The 26,055-nt window shown below is 52.4% G+C and overlaps 10 protein-coding genes across 10 annotated transcripts; 3 read left to right on the top strand and 7 right to left on the bottom strand.

Annotated features, from left to right (window-relative positions):
• Nucleotides 1–852: 852 nt before the first annotated feature.
• BBA_04497 (retrotransposon protein, putative, Ty1-copia subclass) lies at nucleotides 853–1,731 on the top strand (the record flags this gene model as incomplete). Its single annotated transcript, XM_008599594.1, has 3 exons — nucleotides 853–1,035; nucleotides 1,284–1,367; nucleotides 1,408–1,731. The coding sequence occupies 3 exons, from the start codon at nucleotides 853–855 to the stop codon at nucleotides 1,729–1,731; spliced, it is 591 nt and encodes a 196-aa protein (XP_008597816.1).
• Nucleotides 1,732–1,937: 206 nt separating this feature from the next.
• Nucleotides 1,938–2,940, bottom strand: BBA_04496 (putative sugar transporter; the record flags this gene model as incomplete). Its single annotated transcript, XM_008599593.1, has 3 exons — nucleotides 1,938–2,401; nucleotides 2,455–2,777; nucleotides 2,831–2,940. 3 exons carry the CDS (start codon nucleotides 2,938–2,940, stop codon nucleotides 1,938–1,940), a joined length of 897 nt encoding a protein of 298 aa, XP_008597815.1.
• Nucleotides 2,941–4,630: 1,690 nt separating this feature from the next.
• On the bottom strand, nucleotides 4,631–5,347 carry BBA_04495 (DNA-binding protein; the record flags this gene model as incomplete). The annotated part of the gene is made up of 1 exon (XM_008599592.1): nucleotides 4,631–5,347. One exon carries the CDS (start codon nucleotides 5,345–5,347, stop codon nucleotides 4,631–4,633), a length of 717 nt encoding a protein of 238 aa, XP_008597814.1.
• A 744-nt stretch (nucleotides 5,348–6,091) lies between these two features.
• Nucleotides 6,092–13,007, bottom strand: BBA_04494 (MCM2/3/5 family protein; the record flags this gene model as incomplete). The annotated part of the gene is made up of 6 exons (XM_008599591.1): nucleotides 6,092–6,766; nucleotides 6,821–7,099; nucleotides 7,153–8,180; nucleotides 8,419–8,967; nucleotides 10,440–12,943; nucleotides 13,003–13,007. The coding sequence occupies 6 exons, from the start codon at nucleotides 13,005–13,007 to the stop codon at nucleotides 6,092–6,094; spliced, it is 5,040 nt and encodes a 1,679-aa protein (XP_008597813.1).
• Nucleotides 13,008–13,542: 535 nt separating this feature from the next.
• On the top strand, nucleotides 13,543–15,223 carry BBA_04493 (mlo2 protein; the record flags this gene model as incomplete). Its single annotated transcript, XM_008599590.1, has 2 exons — nucleotides 13,543–13,749; nucleotides 13,802–15,223. The coding sequence occupies 2 exons, from the start codon at nucleotides 13,543–13,545 to the stop codon at nucleotides 15,221–15,223; spliced, it is 1,629 nt and encodes a 542-aa protein (XP_008597812.1).
• A 401-nt stretch (nucleotides 15,224–15,624) lies between these two features.
• Nucleotides 15,625–16,661, bottom strand: BBA_04492 (uncharacterized protein; the record flags this gene model as incomplete). The annotated part of the gene is made up of 2 exons (XM_008599589.1): nucleotides 15,625–16,367; nucleotides 16,448–16,661. 2 exons carry the CDS (start codon nucleotides 16,659–16,661, stop codon nucleotides 15,625–15,627), a joined length of 957 nt encoding a protein of 318 aa, XP_008597811.1.
• Nucleotides 16,662–18,277: 1,616 nt separating this feature from the next.
• On the bottom strand, nucleotides 18,278–19,001 carry BBA_04491 (zinc knuckle protein; the record flags this gene model as incomplete). The annotated part of the gene is made up of 2 exons (XM_008599588.1): nucleotides 18,278–18,682; nucleotides 18,732–19,001. 2 exons carry the CDS (start codon nucleotides 18,999–19,001, stop codon nucleotides 18,278–18,280), a joined length of 675 nt encoding a protein of 224 aa, XP_008597810.1.
• Nucleotides 19,002–20,655: 1,654 nt separating this feature from the next.
• On the bottom strand, nucleotides 20,656–21,854 carry BBA_04490 (uncharacterized protein; the record flags this gene model as incomplete). Its single annotated transcript, XM_008599587.1, has 3 exons — nucleotides 20,656–20,871; nucleotides 20,934–21,253; nucleotides 21,311–21,854. 3 exons carry the CDS (start codon nucleotides 21,852–21,854, stop codon nucleotides 20,656–20,658), a joined length of 1,080 nt encoding a protein of 359 aa, XP_008597809.1.
• Nucleotides 21,855–23,347: 1,493 nt separating this feature from the next.
• BBA_04489 (WD repeat-containing protein) lies at nucleotides 23,348–24,560 on the bottom strand (the record flags this gene model as incomplete). Its single annotated transcript, XM_008599586.1, has 4 exons — nucleotides 23,348–23,397; nucleotides 23,450–24,205; nucleotides 24,256–24,382; nucleotides 24,429–24,560. 4 exons carry the CDS (start codon nucleotides 24,558–24,560, stop codon nucleotides 23,348–23,350), a joined length of 1,065 nt encoding a protein of 354 aa, XP_008597808.1.
• Nucleotides 24,561–24,936: 376 nt separating this feature from the next.
• On the top strand, nucleotides 24,937–25,668 carry BBA_04488 (trafficking protein particle complex subunit 3; the record flags this gene model as incomplete). Its single annotated transcript, XM_008599585.1, has 3 exons — nucleotides 24,937–24,971; nucleotides 25,083–25,305; nucleotides 25,357–25,668. The coding sequence occupies 3 exons, from the start codon at nucleotides 24,937–24,939 to the stop codon at nucleotides 25,666–25,668; spliced, it is 570 nt and encodes a 189-aa protein (XP_008597807.1).
• Between the last annotated feature and the right edge of the window lie 387 nt (nucleotides 25,669–26,055).

The following is a 26,055-nucleotide window of genomic DNA, read 5'->3' as shown; positions in this document are numbered from 1 at the left end:
GCAAACAGAGATCTAGACAACGACGACCCTTTTAACGACAAACCAGAACCTCAAAACGAAGTTAAACCGGCGGAAGACGACGACTAGGCAATTCTAAACGGTAAAGGAAGCGTTTTCACGACAACTCAAAAGAGAATCCTCAGACCAGATCCTAAGTCATACGCAGAAGCTATAAGAGCTAAAGATGCCGAGGAATGGAGAAAAGCGTGCCTAAACGAAAAACAAGCCCATGCTAACAACAGAACTTTCGAGGTCATAAATATTAACGACCTACCGCCAGGCGCTAATATCCTTAATGCAAGATAGGTGTGGAGAAAGAAAATAAACGTTCAAGGTGAAATTAAAAAATACAAGGCTCAATGCGTCGCAAAAGGATATCTCCAGAAAGACAGTATCGACTTTAACGAAACTTTCTCAGCAGTCATTCAATCCACTACTTTCAGAATTATTTTTACGCTATCCGCCAGACGCGGTTAGAAAGTCTATCTCATGGACGCTATCACTGCTTTTCTCAATGGCGACATAGATCTTAACCTCTATATGCGTCCGCCGCCCGGTTAGAAACTGCCGAAAAGAACAGTCTTGAAAGTACTTAAAGCTCTATATGGTCTAAAACAAGCACCTAGAATCTGGTACGAAAAATTCTAGGGTACTTTACAAACATAGGGCTTCAGGAAGTCAGGCTATAACCCTTACGTTTTCATCCACGACGAACAACAAGTCGTCCTGGGAGTCTAGGTAGACGACTCAATCATCGCAGTACCTGATGAAGCAACTAGTACCCACATCAGAGCAAAGCTGTCAAGCGCCTTTAAAATAAAGGACGAAGGAATCTGCGAGCACTATCTTAGAATGCAAATCAATCAATCGGCAACTCAGACTCGTGTGTCACAAGAAGTGTACATTAACCAAATGTTACACAAATACGAGTTAGAAAACACAAAACCTAAGAAGATGCCAATAGATCCGAACAAGTCGCACCAGAAGGCCACGTCAATCGCGCCAAAAGACCTTCTCAAGACGTACCAGAAAAAGGTAAGATCTCTAGTCTACCTAGCTAGAAAGAGCCGCCCAGATGTCAGCTTCCCGTCAAATTTTTTAGCACGATACATGTCCAACCCTGACATGGCACACATAGAATCTGTTAATCACCTGATGAGTTACCTTAAAGACACCAAAAAGATGCACTACCAGTACACCAAAAATCTAGAGAGCCTTAAAGTTACTGGTTTTATGGACTCCGACCACGCAGGATATAACAATACCAGACGATCCACAACTAGTTAGATTTTTATGCTCAGAGGAGGACCAATCTCATAGGCCTCACAGAGACAGAAGACTATGGCCCTATCCACAACCGATACAGAGTACGTTACGGCCGCAGAAGCTGCTAAAGAGGCGATTTAGGTCAGAGGATTTGTCAACGACCTCCGGATCCCTGGAGTACACATAGAGAGAATGCCACTCTACATTAACAACGAGTCCGCCAAGAAGCTTACGAGGAATCCTGAGTTCCACAACAGGACGAAATACATCAATATTCGACACCATTTCATTCGAGAAAGAGTGTTAGGAACCAAGGAAATTAACACCATCCGGGTCTCGACTAACTACAACGTCGCTAATATGCTTACGAAGGCCCTGCCTAAGGCAAGACTAGAATACCTGCTTAGTCTTATTGGTATGTCCTGCGCAGAAGACCCCCTAGAGGAAAATTGGTATAGAGCATGAGTTCGGGGGAGTGTTGATTAACTCAGGCTCTTCTTTCTTCTTCTTTCACTCACCACGGCCCAATACAGACAATCACTGCACAGGCCATGTGACAAAGACCTCTTCAGAACACACGGTCAAGCAGCCACCTATATAGAGGAGCCCTTCTCTCCCTCATAGCTTAGATTCCTCATCTAATCATCATCATTCTTTCCTCCACTTGTTCTTCAAGTATTAATCCCTGAGCACTGTTGCAAACCCTGCAAAACAGAGCCCGTGAGCTGGCGCTTGAGGACCGGATGACGGAAGCAGTCCAGGTATGATGTCCCGGATCCGAGATTCATTTCGTAGTCGTGGTTGGCCTTGATCTCATGCAACTCTTCAGCAATTGCGGGGTGGTCGGCGGGGAGGCGGCGGATCCTGCCCAGAGCCTTGGCAGCCTTGTCAAGCTTGCCAGCTCGTATCAGGTAACGAGGTGTCTCGGGAAGAATCACCATGCCGACGAGCAAGATGAGGGACCAGGCGAATTGGACCGCAATTGGGATTCTGTAGCTTCCACTGTCATTGCGCTTGGCGGTCGCATTGTCGACAACGGCAGCAAGCAATAGACCGATCGTGATGGCAAGCTGGTAGGCACCAACAATAGCACCACGAATCCATTTGGGGGCCGTCTCAGACTGATACAGGGGAACTAAATGGAGCCAAAAATTAGCCATCATCAGATCTGGCGTGCGCAAGACATACTAAGAGCAGAGATTAGGCCCACTCCGAAGCCAGCAAAAAATCGACCAGCGAGGAACAAAGGGATAGAAGTGGCAGCAGTTTGCAGAATAACACCCAAGTTAAAGACCCAAGTAGATATGATGAGACCAGGACGGCGTCCGAGATAATCGGCGAGGAACGGCGAGGCAAGAGCACCGAAAAAGGTACCAGCGGATAGAATTGAGACAATGGCAGACTCTTGAGAGGTAGTAATATTGGGTCCCTTGTCATCAGTGTAGCCTGTGCTGAACTGAGCTTTCCAGTATGGCATAACAATAATACCACTAATAGTGCCGGTATCGTAGCTGCACACACACACGTTAGCTTTGTCGGACGACAGGCAACATATCCTGCTTACCCAAAAAGAACACCACCAAAGGCGACAAAAAAGCCCATAGCAATGGCCGGCCATGTCTTGCCCACCTGATGTTCCGGCCGGGAAAGGGAGGCCTTGCGCAAAAACCCCATGACCACGGTAGGGGGCGGAGTGGAATAGATGATGCTTGTAGGATCTAGGAGTATCGGTCGTAGGGCGATGGATGCTATGAACAAGACGGGGTGCTCATAGACAGGAGATGTCTGATCCAGGACAGAAGACGTCTAAACGCCAACGGGCGGCGTGGTTTGGATGGGACGAGCTTAATATTTATGCGCACGGGTAGGAGACGGGCCAGAGACGGGGGAAGGCTCAACGGGGTACCGGGGCGAACGATCATCATCATGCAGCAAGCTCTTGGCGTCCCTGTCGAGTGTACCTAGGCAAGCTCGGGCCTAGCTCGTAGCCGCGCCAAGTGAAGCTACGATGCATTTTAGCCCTTGAGCAATCGCCATGGAGAAGTGGACCAACCTTGGTGTTCATACGGAGTAGTTACAGTTGCCTCCACTACACCACACCCACCATGACAAAATGGGGAAGTCAATGCAATTCCATTGCGGTTCTGTGTCGTTATTTGGACGCTGCTGGTACGCAGTGCAAGTTTTCTACAGCATTTGTGATGCAGTGAAATGCTCCAACCCGAAGCAGTATTTCTCGGAGACACTGGAGGCGCTGCGATGCTGCGATGCGGGCCTGCGAAGGAGCCACAGAAAGACACTGTGTTTTGTCCCGCGATGACGCTCACTAGTCGCTAGTCGAGTGCGGACGAGGTCTTGAGCGCAGAAGCTACTTGCCAAGGAAACCGAGACATGGCGGTTGAGATGTTTGCAGCTTGGTCTTGATGATTGGATCAACGAACGCACTGAGACGCTGGAAGAAGCTAGGTGAAATTGATGGATGCAAGTATTTGATGAATATCGAAAGCTCGAGGTTTCGTACAATGGTTAATGCGAGTAGGTTGTTGGTGTTTCATGCAACACTGCACTGGCTGACTGGTAAAGAGAGATGAGAGATTGAACAAGAGCAGGACTAAGACGACTGTGAACCAACCAGAAGCCTAGTGTCAGGGAAGAGAGAGGAGGTACAGTGGGTGTAATGATGTTGTATTCTCTAGGTTCTGTGGGGGCCTCCACAGGGCCCAACACCTAGAATCAAACAGGTGGGCAGTGTCGAAGCTAACAAGGCGAGATGAGCTACTCTATTCTAATCTGCCAGCCTGGTAACTGCTTTTCAGATTGAAAACATGTACTCGTCACCATGATTACCATGACTGTCCAAAAAGATACTCACCCTCGCGGAACTTTTCAGTGCTCCTGCCCCGTTTTGGCGGCGATCCCCCCCCCTCTGGGTGCCCACTTGTCCTGCAAAAAGGGCCGATAGAAATCTTGTTGCAACAAAGGCCCAAGCCATGATACGATACAATTATAAACGCAGGGCTCGATATGTCGGTCCGACGCCTTGCTAGGTACCTAGTCATAACCCAATTGATTGGATTTTTATCAAACTAGTCCATCACTTGGCGGCGTTGACTTAGGTACCCCTCTCCCGCATCGAGCCTTTATTTCCCGGCCGCTCGGCCTCTTTGTGGACTATCCCCATAAATAGATCTGTAAATCTTGCCGGGAAAGAATGCGCCTCGATTGAGACATCCATCGGCTGAACATGGCGATTCGCACACATGAATTGTCAACTAGTTAGCACGAGCGCATTATAATCATATCAAGGTATGGCTCTGCTATATGGTAGTCAACCCAGCACCTGATCTAACCCTCCATTTCCCCGTTACACACAATACAGATATCCCAACGTCGCTACGATGTTTCGCTTTTGAAAAATCTCATTTACCCCGTCTTTGTTACTTGGGAGCCGTAGGTCGATCGTTTCCGCCAGAGGCCCAACCCTGCTTGTCCAGCTAGGAGCTGTTTCGAGGAAGCGCGGATAGTCGGCTTTATCCTCGACTTTAAAGGCGTGCTTGCCATTTCGTCGCAGTCCCTCCTCAATCTTCCAATTGAAAGCGGCGACGAGTGCTTCAACGAAACTTGCCAGCACAGCGTATCGAACAACATCCGCATCTTTGGGATCTGAAATTTGGGACAGTCGCCACGACGCCTCGTTGTGAGCAAAGAAGTAGTCGGACTCGTAGCCCATGAGGATAATCTCGCCGCTGCATAAATCTTCGTAAAGCCGGTAGAGCGAGCAGAGCGGCGTGTCCCGGAGGCGGAACAGAGGAATATTTTGGAGCTGACGGATGTTGCGCTGCAATAGGGAGTCGGATCTCACTACTACTACTCGAGACGTGCTCGCTAGAGGTTCCGCGGCCTTGGCTCTGGCCATGAGCACATCGTGGGTAGGCGGAAGTGGCTTCGCCTCGAAGTGCCACGGGCGCGGGTACAGAAGCTGCCAGAGCAGTTTTCGGCGCCCCGAGCACTTATGTCGGATCCGACTCAAGCTTGAGCGCACCTCCAGAGGGCTTGACAAGCGTCTCAATCGCCGGAGCATCCCGGTGTATCTTCGCGCTGGTTGTGTAGCGGATTCGCAAATATCATTGTACTTTACGGTTTTGAGATGAGTAGTGGTAGTTGAATATCACAGAACCTCTCTGTTGACAGTACAGGTCTCACGTGATGCAGCCCACCAATCGACTTTAGCGGCCCCTTGGATCAACTGGCACACCCAATACAAAATCAACTAACTATAAAGAACCGCCAAAATAGGCAGTCTGTTTTGTCCCGGCCCCGTAAGCCCCCCCACCCTTTTTCCCCTTTCTCAACGCCAACAATCAGCTAATTGTGCACTCGTCTTCAAAGCAGCAAACAGGCGTTTTTGACGCGAATTAGCGGCTGTCAAGAGGCCTTTATTATGAAGAGTCTCAGTGGCGGTGAAGAGAGCGGTGTCGCTGTAATGGATGTGAATTATTGCTTATGTATCCGCACGTGCGTTATAAGTGGTGGTGATGGTGGTGGTGGTGGTAGGGTGGGTGGTAGGGGTATATAAACGCTAATCTTGTGAGATGCTTCTTTGCCCATATCGCAGTTCAATGTATGTACTTATTGAAGATCCGTTACATCATGTGAGGCTTGCCTGGTCAGAAAAAAGCTCTCATCAAGATAACATTACTCAAGATAATGCAGCCTGCGACCAGGTACGGCCAGAGTACAAGAACGCGAGCGAACGAGATGTTTTCTACAGCCTACGGCCGTATACACTATGGATGAAGCTAAACTAATATACAGGCACGAGCAATCAGAGCCATGCGCGACTGTTGCGCAATGTGGTATAGTTTTGACCGACTACTTTGGCCGCTTCCGCCTCTGAATTTCGTCCACCACGACCTCTCCTCCGCGGTCTACGCGTAGTCTCCTCGATATAGTAGTGGTTGGCGCCCGAGGCGTAGCCCACGCGCCACGGCACATCCATATCTGAGACCTCTGGCCCTCCGCCGCAGGTGCCTTTGAGCCGCTCGTTGGGCGCGCTATTGAGCGCCAGCGAGAACAGATTGTGCCCTTCGGTAAAATCTGTCACAAGCTTGCGATTCTTGAGCAAGTACCCGGCGCAGATCACGTTGAGGCCGCACATTAGGCCCAGGATAACATAGAACATGCCCTGCCAATTGGCAACATGCCCGGACGTGTACTGTTGCGTGATTACCGATGCGTTGAACTGATGGATCGCACCAGGCTCTCCCACGATATTGCCTGGCTTGTTGTAGTCCCAGTAATGGCGGAAAGGCGTACCAACGGAGCCGAGGACCAGCGTTGAGCTGGCAAAGACGGCGAGAGCTTCCGCCATGGAAGGCAGATGCACAGGCAGCTTGGGCTCCACGAGAGCCAGCTGTGTGAGAATGCGAGAGTTGGCAGGATCGCTGTTGCGCTCGCCACCATTCAAATCAGACGCCGTGCGCCATTGCTCAGCCAGGTGCTGTCACCATGTTAGTTTGCAGCACCTCAGAACTAGGGGCTGGCTCCAACTTACTTTCCAATCTGTGGCCGGCAAAGCCCATCCTTGGTCCTTCGGAAACGAACGGCGATAGCTATCGATATCGTTGGGATCCTCACAATGAGCTACCATCTTGCTGCCGCTGATACCGGAGATGTTGAAGTGTGTTGAGCAGTTTGGTGAAAGCCAGGATCGAAGCTCACATAGCGTGTAGTTCTGAAATTTTGGTCTTTTACCCAAGATGTAGATCGCATCTGTAGGCTGAATCCCGAGGGGTTCCCGGGAATTGACGACTGTGTTGTAGTCGAATGGAAACTGTGTCGCCATTTAGCAGTCAAGCATTCCCTTCACAAGAGACCCCAACTCACCAATTTGAAGACTGGTGGCCTTCTGTTATACTTGGGCCCCCAACGAAAGATGTCATCTACTTCTGTTCTGTTCAAAAAGTTTTCGTTTCCATTGCTATCCAGACCATCAGGCACCTCGCTTGTCCAGTTCTTCCATCCGATGGTCTGATTTCCCATGCCAGTAGCACTGTTGTTGGCATGTGGCCACTCGGTGTAGACGAGTGGCGCAAGCTCGCTCGGGCTCATATTCACGCACAAGACATTGACTGCGGGGGAGACAACACCAGCCTTGATGGAATATTCTCCGACGCCAGAGAGATCATTTGGTTGCAGGATTCCGTTCAGAGGGGATGTTGCTGCCGCAGCGACGCCGGGATGCGGCATGGCCAAAGTTACATTATTGATTATGCGCCCCGTTTCCTCAGAATGCGCCGTGACATTGCCATGCTCTGTCTCGATCCAGGCTCCCAACAACGTCGTGTTGCCATGGAGGGATGCTGTTCCAGCCGGTCTCTCTTTCAGGTCCCGGATCAAAGTGCTGCCGTTAATATTAATATTGGTCCAGACTCTCATAAAAGCCTGCAAGTTTCGATATGACTCGCCCGATACCATCACGTCCATGCACGACGACGCCGCTTCTTCCTTGTCCTCGTCCTTTAGCATCGTCGAACATGATAGCTTGACAAATATAGGATTGGCGTACGAAGAGCGGATGTAGCCCGATAGGGTCTTATTCTCCCATTTCCCGTACTTTAGCTTCGGCGCGACCATTGCATCGGAAGCTGTCGTGTAGAATGCAGCGACAAGTGCAGCAAGTAGGGACAACACCCCGAGCAAGCTGCATCCCGAATGTTTGATGTTGGAGCGAGAATTCATGAGCAAGGTTCCAGGTTCATTCACCCACTCTCGCATCGACATTTCTGCCAGTGTGATGCCTCGCGACCCTCGAGCAATGGCTCTGCGCGTGAGACTTTGGCCAAGGCATGTGATGTAAACTGTGACAAATGACAGCTCAATGATCTTGGAGCCAAGAGCAGCCGTCATAGTCGCTATTGATGGTTTCATTGCTGCGTTGGACGAGATCTTCCGACCCCATCTTGGCTGAGAAATAGCAACGACTAACCACACCGTGCTCAAACCGGTTGAAATTATCGATAACAAGCAAACCCATATCATTGAAGATGAAGCTGGCGATTGAATATCTCTTCTTGACGAGCAAAGCTCTGGACCGTCGACTTGAGAAGATGTATAAGCGCTAATCAGATCGTATCAAATACAGACACTTACCGCAACATTGTTTCGGACAATCAGAATCGGAAGCACTGACGTCGTAGACACCCTCTTCGGTTATCGAAGGGCAGTCTGTTCCAGATATCGGCTGCATATTCATCGTTAGAGGCTCACTGCTGCCCTTGTTGCGTCTAAGACCCTTGGCGCTGAAACCCCAGAGACTGCTCCATCGGGAAGCTCTTCGAGGTGAGTTTACATCTACCAACGTGTCGTCCGGCGAGGGCATCCCACTCGCCGTTGCTGGCGTTCTCGGGCTCGGCACTGACCGCCGACTAGCGGAGGTGTCTTCTTTGGAAGATACAGGCACGCGGCGAAGTTTGAACTGGCTGCTCTGATGAGATAGTCCGAGTGGGTTGTCGTGATTTGAGTTGCGGCGACTGTGGCTGCCGAGGTCAGGGCCGTCATCATGGTCTGCACCAGGCTCGAGAGTCGTTCCCATGACAGGCAACTCTGTGTCTTCGTACCGCCACCTGTAAATTTCATTCTCGCGGAGGGGCTGCAAGCGTTGCGCACCGAACGAAGTCGATGACATGCGCTGCGGTTCCCCTGCATGGATGTCAGGATTCATAGAAGACGATGAGGGAGCCCATGGTTCGTCTTCCTCCCTATCCGGCGAGACATCCAGCCTAGGTTGGCGAGAGGACATTGTTGTTTCTCAGAGGCACCTTTCAGCGAACCGGGTTCGCCCAGTAAAACGAGCAGCCGCACCGCTGGCCCGGGGATATCGCAGCGAACTTAGCAGCACTACGGCGCGTTGAGGGAGTCAAAGCAGGATGTACTGGTCAGACAGGAAGAAAACGACCAACTGGCATTAATGAGGGTGCTCAGGAAGCGGAAATAACGTTTGCGAACAGTTTCTCATGAAAAGTGGCTGAGAGTAGTTCACAGTTCGGGCGGAACAAAGATGGGAAGGCGTGGTTGGGCGAACAGATAAACCCAACGCGGGAGCAGCGCCGGGCACCGGCTCTGAATATAATGATACGACCTGCAAGAATTGTAGTGCTACAGACAGATGCGGAGGGAGGCTGGAGCTCACTTGGATAGCGATCTGCATGCCATGTCTCAATATCATTCAGCTCTGGCCTGGCAGCACAGCCCAAGAGCGAGCCTTGTGATAACGCGGGGGCCAAAGTCTCGACTTGAAGAGTTGTGTGGGTGTGGGCTTGATCCGCTCCATGATCATACAAGAGAAGGCAACCCGAGATGCAGCAGCTGAGACAATAACTGCAAGTACATGTAGCTGGAGCAGCGGCCATTGGCCTGTTGGCTCAGCAGACTTGGCGGCTGCATATTTCTGCTGCACGTTCCAGCACCGTGGCATCCGCCGCGGACGCCGAAAATAAAGTAAGCGTTCAAGGTCTGCATCTGCACACCGGTTCTGCTGACTGAGAACGCCAAGTTTTCCAAAATTATCTCGTAATGGCTTGTGCGCCCGCGAACTGCGTCGAATTGCGTCCAACTGCGTCGAACTGCGTCAGCCACAATATCCAGATTGACAGCCTTGCCGTGCTCAATATCCAGCCTGCCGACATGACCAAAGACACGCATCGGGAATTTATGTTGTTGCGAAGCGCATGAATGGTGGTGGCCCTAAATATAGTGCGCCTTACCTTGCTCGGGTATCTGTCTTTGAATCAATTACCGCTCGTCTGAGACTCTCGGACCCAGCACACACAGCCCGCGTCCTATCAATGCAAGTTACACAAAACGCGCATTCAGAAGTCACTCGGTAAACATGATTGCTTTGTTCTTCATCTCATAACCATTAAATGACACAGCCTTGTCTCCCAACCTGCGAACGAGCAAGTCATCTAAGAAAACACAGAAACAAGGAAACGTGAACTCATTGACGCCCAGAAGCATAACAAAAACACATCCATAATCGATCATGCAAATGTTGAAAGAAAGTACACATAACAGAGTGACAGCTGTCAGCTGCAGAGAAAAGCCCGGATTCTATGCCATGACGGCAGTAGGCCGGCGCTGCGAATTGCCGCCTCTCTTCTGAGAGCTTGTACGCGCCAGGGTATACTTGGCGAAGGCTCGCGCCAGAGCTTTCTTGCAACTGACTTTTTGGCTGCCGACAAAGCTCTCCACCGTCACTGCAATGGCGCGGTCAATGTCTTGCGCGGAGCAGTACTCTGATAGGCGCATGCGGCAAAACGCCTCGCTAATGCGGATAATGGCCTCCAAGTGACGAACAGTAATGGGGTAGGCGCCCGTCGCCAGCGACTCTCGTCTCATATCGGCAAACAGGCGTGCCACCTTGTCCTCATCCATGTGGTACAGCTTGGGACTGCAGCGCTCGCGCGCATACAGAATGTACTTGCGCAGCAGCTGCTGGGGTATCTCGTTCTCCTTGCGCGCACGCTCGGCCTCCTCCCTCTCGTCGTCGGCAGCAGCGCGCGTGTCTTGGGTCTGGTCCTCAGCGAGAGGGTGACTACGGCTGTGCGAGCCGACGATAAATCGTGCGAGACGCTCATCTTCGGCAGGTTCCACAGTATCGCGTACGACGCAGAGTACGTCAAAACGGGACAGAATGGGTTCTGTCAGCTGCACATTTGAGGAGAAGGGAATAGTCGAATTGTAGCGGCCGCCAATGGGGTTAGCCGCAGCGATGATGCCGCAGCGAGCTTGAAGCGTCGTGACGATGCCGGCCTTGGAGATGGAGATGGTTTGCTGCTCCATGGCCTCGTGAATGGACGTGCGGTCTTGGTCGTTCATCTTGTCAAACTCATCAATGAGACATGTCCCGCGATCGGCGAGCACCAGCGCACCACCTTCCAGAGTCCACTCGCTCGTCAGTGGGTCGCGACGCACACTGGCCGTCAAACCGACGGCACTGGCTCCTTGACCGGTGGCAAACACGGCTCGGTGGGCGGTCTTCTCGGCGTACTTCAGAACCTGCGATTTTGCTGTACCGGGATCACCGAGAAGAAGGACGTTGATATCGCCGCGAATGTGATGCGCGCCCTTGGTAGTCTTGGCAACACCGCCAAAAAGTGAAAGAGCAACCGCTGTCTTCACATCGGTGTGGCCGTAGATGCTGGGCGCAACAGAATTGATGATCTTGTCAACAATATTGGGATCGCGGGAGAGCTTGCGGATGGCTTGCTCGTCCTCCTCGGTGAGACGGAACCCAGCCAGCTGATCGTGTGACTTGACGACATTGTTGGCTTCCAAAATTGTGGCAAAAACAGGAAACCCGTTTCTGTTGTTAAGCTGGGCATCGTAGTTGTTGCGGTATATGCCCGTCACCTCGATCTCCTCACCGGGCTTCGCCCTGTCGATCAGATCCCACAGAAGGATAACCTCTCGCTGACGGGGTAAGCGACCAGCTGGGACTGTGCCAGGGGACTCCTGGAGAGTCAACTTCTGGTAGTTACGGTAGACAGTCTTTTCCGAGTTGAGCGTGAATGGTCCTCGTGACTGGCAGTTTTGGCAGTATGTAATCTTGACCTCGACATTGGATTCTTGCTGGAACGGTCCCAGGGTAGTACCGCACTTGGTGCAGTCAAATTTGACATACTTCAGCTGTGGAAAGACGCCAGAGCGGCGAGTGACGACGCCACTTACACGGACAAGGCAATTGAGATGAGATTGGCGGAGCTGGCGCAGGGTATAGTGAACGGGGAGGTCAAAGATGCGTACGTGAATCTCCGAGTGAATGCGCTCGTAGTCGGGGTAATGTAAGAGGACGACATCCATGGCAACCTCGTCAAAGAGCTTGAGCATCTCTGATGGGGAATTCGCCAAGAAGTATGCAAGGATAGCCTTGCTCTCGGATAGGTGCTCGTAGGAAACCTCCAAGGACTCTGCGTTGATCTCACCGAGAGTTCGGATGCGATTACCGTAGACAGAGGAGCCGGACGCATCCGTGTATGAGGTAAGGAAAGCTTTGAATTCGCGACGAATTGTACGCTGGACGGCAGCTTGCGAAACCCACTCCGTCAGGTTTGCTGCCTTGACGTCGCCAAGAGCCTCGAGAGAGAGCTCTTCCTCCATGATGTCGCCGTCCATAGCATCGTCAGGGTCCTCATCGTAGTGATGGCGTCTGCGGCGAGGTTGAGCAGTGAGATCGATATCACCATCGTCGTCATCGCCAGGCAGAAAAGCAGCAGGAATGCGCTGTCTGCGGGCAACCTCGCGGTCACGTTTGCTCAGCTGTGCCTCGAGGCGACGTCGGGCACCGAGGTCCATGTCATCAAAGTCGCCTTCATCATCAATATCGACGGCTTCGTACTCATCGCCCTCTCTATCTCTGTAATCGGCCTCGTATCCTTCGCGGAAAAGGTCGACATCGTCGTCAGCCATCTCATCGAGGTCGTCAATGTCGTCTTGGATCTCGCGCTCCTCCTCAATCTCGTCGTCGTCTTCGACACCGTGAGCGATGCTAAACGGCGCAGGAGGGGAAGACGGCATAGGGCTAGATCCAACACCAACAGAAGAAGTAGCATCGTCACCACCGGTGCGCGAACGCTTGCGAGTGCTGCGAGAAGCAGCCCCCCTGTTGCCCGGGGAACTATGGGAGAATATGCAGTTAGCAGTGTTCTCAGACGAGTACATTTGATCGGAGCGAACCTCATTGTATGTGTATGTACCGATCGTCTTCGGTTCAATTATGGCAAGATAGTGTTGAAACAATGGCAGTTGTCAGAGGCTGAGGGAGGGGCTTGAATGAGGTGTCGAGTGCTGCAAACCCAAGATTTGAAAGGGAGCCCACACTCGCGTCGCTCGTGTCAAAACGCGTCGCACGCGTAAAGTGGCACTAAGCCTGATCAAACTCAACGCGTTGCCACACTGCGCAGACTTAGCCTCGGGGGAAGCGAGATCTAAACAATAAAAATTGACAAAGTAGGCAAATGTATAAAGAAGAAATAATGACTTAACTTTTTTCGCGCCAATAGCTGCTATATTTCTTTTGGAGCGCGATAATACCACTGCGAGTGGAAGCTTACCTAACAGTTTGGCGTAAAGTGGTTCGTACTCGCGCTTCAGCTGGTGTCACTTCTTCACCTTGACAGACTGAACCATTCCAAACCAGCTGTCAACATACTTTTTGGACTGTTTTCATCTATTTTCGAGAGGAACACGCTTGTCGGTACTCGAAAATCCTGCAATATGTCGTCCAATGGTGTCGAGCAGGACGTCGCAGTCGAGCAACCATCGAAGCGCAGCAACAGCTTCTCCAACCAGTCTAATGACTCCCAGACTGCTGCTGAGTACATCAACACTGCCCACTTTGATCTCGGCACAGTCACTAACTCATTAAGATTTATTCGCAATCAAGAACTTCTCGAAGCCGATGCGCGCGAGGCACTCCCATTTGTACGTCCGTGATCAACAGTGACGCGAGAGACTCCATCGCTAACTTGTGCAGAGCATTGACAACTGCACCAGAATATTTGGACCTCTAAAGCAGAGTGTTTTTGCGTGCCTGACATGCAACCCCGCGCCTGCCACCGACACCGACTCGTGGACTCCCGCAGGTGTCTGCTACTCCTGCTCCGTCCAGTGCCACGGCGAGCACACCCTCGTCGAAATTTTTCAGAAGCGCAACTTCACCTGCGACTGCGGCACCAAGCGACTGCCCATATCAAGCCCGTGCATGTTGCAGACCAACGATGAGACGAATACACGCGGCAATGTCCACTCGCAGGAGCCCGACGTCAACAACAAGTATAACAAAAACTTTCGCAACCGCTTCTGCGCATGCGACTGCGATTATGATCCCTTTGAGCAAAAGGGAACCATGTTTCAGTGCTTGGGTCTCGGTACCGAGGAGAGCGGCGGATGCGGTGAAGATTGGTACCATCCTGGCTGTTTGGTAGGCATGGGCCCCAAGTGGTACGAAGCAATGACGCCCAAGAAGAAGAGTGCCGATAAGCACGCGGAAGGCAACGTCAACGGTCTTGCGGTGATTTCAGAGGTCAACGAGGATGAGAAACAGACGCAAACAGGGGAAGAGAAGGTTGAAGACAGCGCAGTGGGCGAGGATGAGGAACCGCCCATGCCTCCAGGCTTCCCCGAGGAAGTAGAATTCGATGGCTTCTTGTGCTACAAGTGTGTTGAGTCGAATTCTTGGATCAAAAGGTATGCCGGCACGCCTGGCTTTCTCCCTGCTGTTCATCTCGAGCCTGCAGCGGTAGAAGCACCCCAAACGTCCACCAGCAGCAAACGCAAAGCGGAGGAGGAGGACAAGGAACACGACGATGCTAAACGCGTCAAAACCGAAGTCGAAGCCTCCGACGACCCAGCGCCAACTGCCGCCAGCGAGCCCGCGACAGCCACTACCCCCAGCACTTGCAAGCTGCCCAACCTCGGCGCAGCACCGCAGGGCCGTTTCTCGCTCTTCTTCAAGGAAGACTTTCGCGACAAATTCTGTCGCTGCAGCGACTGCTTCGGCAAGCTCAATGCATTTCCACAGTTACTCGAGGAGGAGGAAGTCTACGAGCCGCCCCTATCCGACCACGGCGGCGGGTCGCAGAACGGCGGCGGCGGCTCAACGGCAGGCAGCGGCAGCCTGCTGGAGCGCGGCGAGAGCGCGCTCCGCAACGTGGACCGCGTACGTGCCATCGAGGGCGTCATGGCGTACAACCACCTCAAGGAGCGCCTCAAGCCGTTCTTCCAGCAGTTCGCCGACAGCGGGCAGGCAATTGGCGCCGAGGACATCAAGGCCTACTTTGCCAAGTTGCGCGGCGACGAGCAGGCCATCAAAGACGCGGGCGAGGGCGCAGCGGCGTCGGCGTCTGGGTCCGGACAGGATGGCGGCGATTCGCGTCGCGAGCAAGGGGGGTTCTGAAGATTTCTAACATGGATTTGCAGATGAACGAATGCTACGAAAGGAGCGTATTGGTGTATTAATTGAGTTGTATAACAGTAAAGCAGTGAGGATCTTGGAAGCGATGTCGGAGTTGAGGCGGAATTGGTGCATGTGAACAAATTGGCATCAGGTATTAAAGCTAGAAGCAATCTAGGAACAGTTATGTTGAACACTTTTAAACATTGTCTTGATTCGTTTCGTGAGACCATTAAACCAGTCGCCCTCAAGCATCTCATCCGGGACTGTGGTATATATATATACAAGTACAAGTGAATATCCCGCCAGATGCAATGCCAGCTCTCTCCAGAGCCCGGACGACCCTACTCCAGAACCCAACGTCCCCGCGCCGCGCGCGCCTCCTCGTACAGCTCGAGACCCTCCTACGGGCCTGTCGACCCAGTACTGGATGCTGCGCTCAGTGGTCGCGGTGGCGGCAAGCCCGCGTCGTCGCCTCTCTGCATCGCAAACCCCCCCATTTGGGGGCCGCTGCCCGGCGGTACGAGCTGCGGCGGCGTGGGCGCGTGCATCATCATCGGCGGCGGCAGCCCATCCTCGTCCTCGTCATCATCCTCGTCCTCGTCGTTCCCTCCGAGGACGTGGTGGTCCGTCGTAACGCGCGCGAGGTGCTGCTCGTGGGCGGCTCGCCGCTCGAGGTTCGCCAGGCGCTCCTTCTCCGCGGCGTCAATGATGTCGTCGTCGGCGCTCCAGCAGGGGTCGTCGTCGTCGAGGTCCGGCATGGCGAGGCGCTTCCAGAATCGCACTTCCTGGCGTAGGGCCGCCTCGCGGACGCGCCCGTCCCAGCGCGCGGGGTCCTCGTCGTACGCGCGCCGGAACCGCCGTAGCGCGTCGTTGGCCGTTGCCGCGTGCGCCTGCATTTCCCCCATCTGCTCCCGCAGCCGGGTATTTTCGCGCCGCGCCTCGTCCAACTGCGCCCGGTATGAACGGTGCCACGACGCCACGTCCGCCACGTGCCTGGCCTTGTATTCATGGAACTGCTTTAGCATTCCCGCCAGCGCGTTGGCAAACTGCGTCAGGAGCGTGGCGTTGGCGTCGCGCGAGTGCTTGGCCTTTTCGAGCGATTCGGATAGGATAGAGACAAGAGCGTCGATATTTTGTTCTTGACCTGCGAAGAAAACAGAAGGCGTCAGTGGCTTGCTGCTCTTGTATTACGGCATAAACATGGCCATGGTGGGGGGACGGTACGGTTGATCTCCTCGGCGGCAGCGCCCATGACTTGATCGTTGCTGAGACCTTGTGTCCGCGCGCGATTCCGCACACGGCCTATGCCGCTGACAATATCTTCGGTCGCTCTTCTGTTCTCAGCAAGCTGTCTGCTGAGCTCCTCCACCATGCCGTATATGTAATTGAGCTCGGCCTGGTGGCCAGCCGGTGTGGGCATTGGCACGCCACCACCCATGTTGGGGCCGTTCATGCCGTTCATGCCGTTCACGACGTAGATGATAGAAAAAAACGCACTTTTACAATATATCTGTCGTCGTCTCGTAGCGGTCTTGCCGTGGGTGGAACTGCGTTACGAGAGGACAAACGAGATAGGTTGCAGATGAAGCTACCTGGGCAGCTAAGCCAAGTGTCTTGCGCTGCAAACTGGCAATGATTATGTAACATCCACTTCTGTAGGCGCATAGGTAGTATCTAAGTGTTTTCAATCGATGACTTCGTGTTTTTTATTGTTTTTACGACTGCATTTCTTTTCTTTTCCTCTCGTTTGATCCTTCTCTCCTTTCTTTCAAAGGGTAAATGTGTAGTGAATGCGGGCTGAACCACCATGGTACATGTGGTGATCTGGCGAGTATGTCAAGTCGCCTTCACGACACCAATGTACTACAAATTCGCAGTAGCATATATATATTTTGAGTGGCAAACATTTCATTTTCGCCCCATTTCCTCTTCGAATTGCTGATTCATCGCACATGCTCCCAAACGTTGCTAGCAGCACTTGTTTTCTTCCCACCACTACTACTTGTCTCATTCTCAGCAATGTGTACAAGAGCTATTGCCTTTGCTCATTGTCGAGAAAGATTAGTCCTTCTTCATTCGTTTCCTTTAAACTCAACCACCAACCACGCGGTTCTTATCACTCTTTCCCCTGCTCTCACTGTCGCTGCCTTGGTTGCTAACGCAGACGCGCTGGCAAAACGGCAACCAATGGGCAGAGAATCACGCGTCGGTTCCTTGCTCAACACAACTTGGCACACACAGCCTTTCGCGGGGTATATCCATCGCCGGTGTCTTAAAATACGTAGTCGTTAAGAAGAGCCACGTGAGTCACACAACTCTGCAGCTTCGTTCAACGTGCAAGGTGCTATGCCCACGGGTGTCTTGATCCAAAAGTCATTCAGATGAAAAGGGATAAGATCATATGCAGAGAGCGCCGTTGAGAAAACGTTAGATGTCGCTCAACTACCAGGGCGCGCTCTTGCTGAAGAAAAAATGTGTGAAAATACTGTGGTCGTTTAACCAGGCAGTCCCCTTTCCGTGTGTTCGTCAATGTGTCGTCAACTGTCATGTCTTGCCGGGGAGGGCCTGGTGCTAAAATGGGAGATGTAAAATAAAACCAAGATGCCACGCCGTTCACTTAATAGCAAACAAACGTGCAGGCACATTGAAGAGAAATAACGGCGTAACGCATGTACCCAGGCGAACCGAAAACGCCATGCAGGACCAGGTACGGACAAGCTGATCCTCCGGAAACAACCCGGCCAGTTCCTAGTAGTGCGATTTTCCCAGCATTGAAAGATAGAATAACAGAAACACTCAAGAAAAAAGTTTTTGTCAATGGACACGTCAGTGCGTCAGCCCGTCCATGTACATAGGCAGCGAATTTGCAAAGAACAGCAAAACAGTCGAAAGAAGAATGCCCGACTTGCTATCAAGCGACCACCTCTGTAGAGAGGCCGCGAAAAGAAGTCTGGGCACATCGCCCCCGCGAGTTCACCTTTGCCTTCAGCCACGGCTTCTTGGGTGGCTAGAGGCAGGCGACGCACGACTAGAGGCGGAGTCGCCGATGGAGCTCTATGCTACCGGAGGGATAGGGGCAACCGGCGCGGCAGTAACGTTGGTCATGTCGACCTCATTGTTAATCTCGGGAGCGACGGCGGCCTTCTGAGGGCAATCACGAGATATGTGACCGGCCTCTCCACACTGATAGCAGGTCTTGCCGGCAGTGTTGAGGGGGCCGCCGTTGGGAGCCGTGCAATCACGGGAAATGTGGCCGAGTTTGCCACAGGCGTAGCACTTCATCGCCTGAGCCTGGCAATCGCGGGCGAAATGGTTGGGACCGCCGCACTTGTAGCAGGTAGCGGGGCGAGGGCCGCCAGCGAAACCGCCACGGCCAAAATTGCCGCCGGCATAGCCGCCGCGCCCCATGGGGGCGCCACGACCCATGGCAGCGGGACCGACGGGATTGGGGCAAGCACGCTGAATATAATTAGCAAGAAGTAAGGCAAGCAGCTGGCCAAAAACATACAGCCAGATGACCGGGCTGGCCGCAGTTGTAACAGCGCCCGGAAGTGGCGTTACCGGTCAGGCGCAGAGTAGGGCAGTCAGCCTGAACGTGACCAAGGCCCTGGCAGTGATAGCACTGCTTGGCCTCAGTGGTGCGAGGAAGAGGGCAGCCGTTGGACTCGTGGCCGGGCTGCTTGCAGTTGTAGCAAAGGCGCTCAGAGGAAGAGCAGACCTCGGCATAGTGGCCGACGTTGCCACACTTGTAGCAAGCACGACGGGAGAGAGAAGACATGACGATGTACTTTGAATGCGAGTTAGCCAATTGGGAGGGAAGTTGATGTCTGGGATAGATGCGCTGCTGTCATTGAGCCTCGTTGCTGTTTTTGTTTCGCGCCACTTGCACCGTCAATCACATGTCGCCTGGCCATCCGCTGGACCGTCTATAAGAACTGCTCGAGAGGCAGGGCGGAGTGGCAGCTGCGGACACAAATAATGCTTGCCAGTATCAAAGAGTCGTTCTTCAAGTAGTTGAAAAATCACATAGCATCTGCTCGCAGCAAGAGGAGTCGACGGCACCGCGCAGTATGTGCACAGAGGTGTGCGGGACAAGGCCGAGGCTATGGCGGGGAGTGCGGCGGGGAAAGCGACCGGCATAAGGTATAAAACGCCGATCCGGCCGTCCAAGATACGAGAGAATTGGTAACGATGGTTTGACGCGTAGGTTTATTTGGGGCGTTGAACATTTCGCCTAGAGATGGATCGCACAAAAAGATCGAAGGGAAAATTATGTGGGTGGGACAGAGAGTCGCCGGGTTCAAGTATTTGTGCGCCGCAAGGTTGCCATTGAGCGCATAACCAGATGAGAATTGTCGAGTTTTCCTTCTTCGTCCTTTGGTTCTTTCATTTTGGCAAAATCGTATCGTTGTGCGCAGCGACAATGAGATAGATGGTGGTAGACAGAATTCGTGGCAAAGCGGGTGCGGGCAGCGTAACGCGGGCGCAAGTGGCGACAAAAGCAACGGACAGGCAGTGTGCGTGTAAGAAGAAACGTACCTTGATTGAAGGAAGATGTTGAGAAGATATAATTGTAGGTGTAAAAAAAAAGATGGATCGATAGCAAAATATTCCAACTGCGATAAACAACTGTCCACCAACAACCGGAGATGATTTTGTAGTAAGAGGACTTGGATAATGAAAAAGGGAAAAGCGAGGGAGGCAAGGGGAGGAGGTGGCAGGGGATAGACTTTTTTGGTGCAAAGAGCAACGCAGCGCAGTCCAGCTGTCGCGCGCTTTTGCTGGGAAAATTTTTTTTTTTAAACTGTGGAGGCACTTTTGGTGCTGTGCTGCTAATAGTCTTCCCGGGCAGGTCCTGGTGCAGCAACAACATGTCGCAGACTTGCAGGAAAAAGGCCCCAAACTTCATCCCGATAATAAACGCTAGCGACAATTCGGCATCAGCATGTGCCAATCGCAGTCCTTGAATTCCAGACTGGCACTAATTCCCACGACCGGTCGCTGTAGCGCCGTGCTGGGCAGCCATTGCTTGCATCCTGATTCCTACACCAGACGCCAGATGAGTGTTGCCCCAAACCCCTCAGCTGCCAGATTAGCCTAACCCTGGTTAAGTAGCGATGTGCTTTCCCTGAACTCGATAGTTGTATAATATTTAATTACTGGTTAGGGATACGGATACTTGTCAGGAACTTGTGGACGCCGTAAGCACAACACCACCGTATAGGTGCTCTTCAGGTACCTGCGAACTGGCGCCCTCGGCAACCCCGGCTTGCCTAGCTGAAGCAACCAAGCGAACGAGCAAGGTGGCGCGCGTCACTGCCTGGGTGAATGAAAGAATGAGAGAATTATATAGCAGTGTCCATGTACCGGAACCGAGGCGACGCGTTCTAAATAGACGCTCTGCGTCCAAGTGTGCACCTCAACTACATCAACTACCTTCCCACCGGCTCTCGGCTTGCCGTGACCGTTGAAGCCGCCGACACGGTCATGGCATCAACCACGTATGATACACCATCTTCAGACGCGTACGATGGTGGTCTTCGTCCACTCCTTGCGGCGAATTCAAGCTGCGACTCAGTTTCCAGCGCAGGCTCTTGTCTTCTGGCCGCCTCGTTTCGTTGCCAGTAAAGTCTATTCGGGTCCATTCGCTTCTTATCGTCAGTATGCAACGCCATCTCTCCAAAGTCAAGGGACAAGAAACCAAACATACCACGCTCTCACGCCAGAATCCATATGCCGGTGGCGTCAACGTATTGGTTGCGTTCTCTCTTCCATCCGCTCCCTCGTCATGTGCCAGCAACACCTGAATCGGCCGTCGCGGTACCGCATATCCCGTCCGAAGCATATCCGCCGGCGTCCTCGCTCGCCGTTCTCTGCTTGCTGTATTGGACGGCTTGTTGCCCCGTAACACCGCCCTGCACAGTCGAACCATGTTGTAGCAGAAGAACATGGTAGAGGCGACAATGATGAGCAAAAGGAGAACCGTCAGTTCGTTTGTTTGAATGTGCTGCGTCAATGATAACCCCAGATCTGTTTGCCACCTCGTTAGTTGCAGTTCAATGCAGGGCCGGGTACTAAGCAACTTACAGACTGCCAGTAGAAGTAGCACGAAGAGTCCTGATGTGATGCAATGCAGCAGCACCACGCGGATTCGTACTGAATTGATCCATGGCAGGCAGAACAGGAAACGCCGCTTTCGCGTGCCTCCCTGCACCTTTTTGACCGGTCCTCTTCCATGATTTTGATCGCTGTTCTGCTGCTCTGGCCGGATCTCAAAACTTAGCCTTGAGCTGATTGCCTCTGCCACGAACGCTGGAGACGGCTCCGTAACCTCTGCAGGCTCGGTACTGGTAGCCCTGGACTCTGTCCTTTGCTGTGTGCTGCTTCCTAGTGCGGTCGTTCGTGGCGATTTGGGAATATTTGGATGCTGTCTGTTGCCTTCAGCCACGATGACAGGCTGGCGAAAGAGTCTCAGTGGTCTCAATAGAGCCTCCGTCAATCGTGAAGGACGGCTTTTCGAGGCCTGTGGGAGCTCGTGGGTGACATCCCCTCGCTCCATAACATCCCCCCTCTCCGCATGGGCTCGATGTATAAGATCTCGCCTGATCCTCTCCGCCCTTGAGGAAAACATGACCGTTCGGTACCAATACCTTCTTCTTCACTTTATATTACTTTTGTTGGCGGTCCTATCCGTTCCTCTCTTGTTTGTCTTGTAGCCTGCGCAGCGATGTTGCGAAAGGTCGCCAACGAGCAATGACTAGAACGTGTGCTCTGGCAAGACAGTCCCAAGCTGCAATTCCAGAATTGATAATAATGGTAGAACACTAAGCTTTTATTCAGTGGTCATTGACAACCGCCTGGAACTCATAGACTTTTGCCAGCAAAAATGAACTTTTAATGCCAATGTCGGATCCAGCGGGTCGGCAACGGAGGTACCAAACAATATTTATCACCACAGCGGGCAAGCAGTGGCAATACACAGGGCGGAGAAGATGATTATTCGCATAAGCAAAGTTCTGCCGAGGTCAACGTTCGCAAGGAGAGTAAAGTCGAGAATCATGGGCGAAAGAAACAAGAGCCGCGTTGACAATAAAGTCCGGTCCAGACGATGGCCATGCTGGGAGCACAACGCGACAGTGAGCAAGTGCAGCCAACGCTTGGCGGGATCAACACGACGTGAATCGACGGCCGACGGCCGTATTTGCGTTTTATGTGTGCTTTGCAGCCCCTCAGCGTGGCGCTTCCCCTGTTACGAGTCACACGAGTGCAGTAGCGTGCATCGCTTGCCTTTGGTCTGAGACGCGATCTCGAAGTGCCCGGCCATCAATAGGCAAACAGAGCTCCGAAAGTCTACTGGTACGAATCAGAGATGCTAGCTACCCAAGCACTATTTCGGGATTTCTGCCGCGCGTCTGAAACTTGTCAGGGGTGGTTGCTCTGCCTGTGCAGCGCTGCTGCAGCGTTCATGGTTGGGCGTTCATGGTTGGGCGTAGCAAGCCATCTATCTCGTTTGGTTGGACGCTAGCGATCCTTGCAATCCTGGATAAAGATGGCCATGTTTCAGCATCCTGGTAAGTACACCAGGGGGGCACTGGGGGGGCGAGGACTGCTGAAAAGAAAACGACGTTAGGAGACAGTGGGCATGCAGAAACTAATAAGGACAAAAAAATCAGCGGAAAAAAGAGAGTACGAAAAATGACTGATTGACAGAAAAATATCTTGACAGAGAAAGAGATCATCAACGTATTTTGTAACCTTCTAATGTTTTTGTTCAACATAGTTAATAGTAATTTACATTGTTGCTCGCTCTGCAGTGGATAACCATCTGTTGTGCGTGTGCGTGTTGATGGCAGCTGTAATACCAAGGCTTGAGTTGGCCCATGAGATCGACTATGCACGCGTCAGATGTATCAGATCGACCCCCGAATGGGCCTGTTCTCGCAGCCGTAGTGATGAAGTGCCCGAGGATCTAGTTGTAGGGTCTCGGTCGATATATGGGATCGCCCGATCCTGCTGGTCCCCGATGCTGTGAAGCGCTTCCTCGAGCACTTCACTTCCATGCAGACATACATGAGCTTCCAACCCAATTTATTGTATAGTCTCTGGATATGTCTCACATTCCCATCATTTAAGCTCGCCGAGCAGCATGGTACGATCCGATGATGCGGAGAGCACTGCGCAAATATTAGCAAGTTTGGCGAATGATTAAAGTAAGGCATCACTTACAGATTGGCTCCTTGTTTGGCGAGAACTCCGCACTGTTGACCGTACCGCGGTGGCCAGGGAGCTTATATAGTAGCTTGCCGTTCTCACTAGACCACACCAGAACTGTACCGTCTCCTGAGGCGGCTGCGATCTTCTTGCCCTCAGCGTCCCAGCTGGATCCCAGCAGGTTCTTTTCTGATCCCGACGTCGCGCCGTCGAATGTGCGAATTTGGCGCTCCGTAGGTGCGAATGGCCTGATATCCCACGTCCTGACAGTAGAGTCCATGGCATATGACAGCAGAGATTGTGTATCAGGCGACACCTTCAACGATGTAACGGTGTCCGAGTGGCCAGCCATGCTGTACACAACAGATTTCTTACGCAGATCCCATACACGAATATCGTTATCGATACCTCCCGTATAGATTTCGTTGCCGGCAGGTGAGATGGCGACCGCTGTGACCGGGAAATCAGTCTGGATATAGTCGGCGGCATGCTTCGTCCGCGGGTCCCAAAGCCCAATCGTTCCGTCGTCGCTGCCGCTGATAAGCATTTCCTCGCCTCGTCGTGTAATGTCCAGTGAGTTCACAACTTCTTCGTGACCAATATATCTTCGAATTCTCGTGCCCGAGGTCAAGTCCCAGCTCGCAAGGTGCATATCGGCAGATGCAGAATATAGGATCTCGGAGTCGCGCGACCACTGCAAATCCATGACGGCGCTTTTGTGCCCGTTTAGCACGCCGTAGTTCTCGCAATCGCCATATGTTCGCCACAGCACTGCCATGTATTAGCTTCGGCGCGAAATCATAAAGCGGCGCCAAACGTACTTATACTTCTATCCATTGAGCCAGAGGCGATGAGGTTTCCTGTCGGGTCAAATTTGGCTGTGAATACTTCACCAGAGTGGCCTGTCAGTTGCATTACGGGCGCCTGCAGCGCACTCGTTCTTGGGGCCTGGGGGAATATTAGATTTGTCTTGAGCGGCATTCACTTTACTGACAGTCTGCACCAGCGCACTGCTGGAGGCGTTGAGGCGAGCCAGTGCACCCTCTGAGTTGCTGACATTTTGACGCTTCACCAAGACTTGGGACGCGCCCGGTTCTCCTTCAGCGGGCCGTTTCTCGGCGGACATATTGTTGAGAGTGAAATCAAGAAGATGATTGAGCAAAAAGGAGATTGTGAAGTGTCTAGGCGTCTATTGCTGAAGCGCGAGGGTCTCTTTCTAGATTGAAAATTATCGATCGCGGCGCGAGCTACCTGAAAGCCAGGGCGCTCATTGGCTCTGGCCCACTGGTTCTTCCTAAGCTCGGTCCAACCACCAACAAGCTGTCCCTCACTCGTCTCTCCTGCTACAACAAGCTTCAAGAGGCCGTGATCACACAGAAGGTCGACGAATTTCCAAAATCGATTTTGAATCGCAACTTCGCCTGGATTTCTGTTCTCCTACCCGCGGTGCAACAACCGGACAAGCGCAAGTCAGCTACGAAGGCAAGGTCCGACCAGTGAATATGGCCTCGAGCAAGGCCTCTCGCATAGGCGAGGAGTGAGTCCTTTCAATAAGATTGAGTACGTGGTATTTCTCTAACAAGTATCCAGGATCTGGAAGTATGGAGTTCTGGACAACGAGGACGAATAGTGACTTACCGAAGCGCAGGACGCGAATCGACAAAGTTAACGCCGAGCTCGTGACCCTGACATACGGCACAGTAGTTGCACAATTATGCAAAGATTTCGACAGCGATTATGCGGAAGTCAATAAACAACTGGATAAGATGGGATATAATATTGGCTTACGCCTCATCGAGGATTATCTTGCCAAATCGAATACAATGAAGCGCTGTGCCAACTTTCGCGAGACAGCAGACATGATTTCTCGGGTATGAACCTTGGAAGCCGTTTGCGGAAGAAGAGTCTACTGACTAGGCCAGGTCGGGTTCAAAATCTTCCTAAACATCACACCACAAGTGACGAACTGGACGGCGGATAACAACCAATTTTCTCTGGTATTTGACGAGAATCCTTTTGCCGATTTTGTCGAGTTACCCGATGATGGCCGTGCCCAGGACGAGCTTTGGTACTCGAACATTCTTTGCGGTGTTTTGAGGGGAGCGCTCGAAATGGTGCAGATGCAGGTCGAAGCGCACTTTATCAGCGATGTTTTACGAGGCAACGACACGACTGAAATGAGGGTATCGCTACTACGCTACATTGATGATGAGCTACCACCGGAGGACGATTAGTCAAAGTGATATTATTACACGCCCGATGTTCAAGAAGCTTGACGGACCAGTCATCTTTTCTTTCAAGCATGTAGGCCGTGAAGGGTCAACATCCTGAATACACGAAGTGAATCACAGAAACAGCGGTGTCTCGGATCGAACTGGAGTTGCGCTGTGAATTAAATGGCGAAATGCCATCACACAACATCAACTCTCAGGGTTTGTATCTCACAGAGCGGGGATCAACTTGGTTGGCGTACTACAGCGAGGTGACAAGCATCAGGAGTGGCAAGGATATGGCTGATACGCGGCGGCTACGCCATTCCCTGGGCTTTGAAGAATACCTTGTCTAACGTTTGTGGGCGCAAGTCGCTGGTTCGTCGTGTTCTTCTTTGGGAAGCGAATTTG

This window comes from Beauveria bassiana, assembly GCF_000280675.1.
Source record: "Beauveria bassiana ARSEF 2860 unplaced genomic scaffold BBA_S00010, whole genome shotgun sequence".
Taxonomy (NCBI): Eukaryota; Fungi; Ascomycota; class Sordariomycetes; order Hypocreales; family Cordycipitaceae; genus Beauveria; species Beauveria bassiana.
This window is presented reverse-complemented; position numbering and strand designations above follow the sequence as displayed.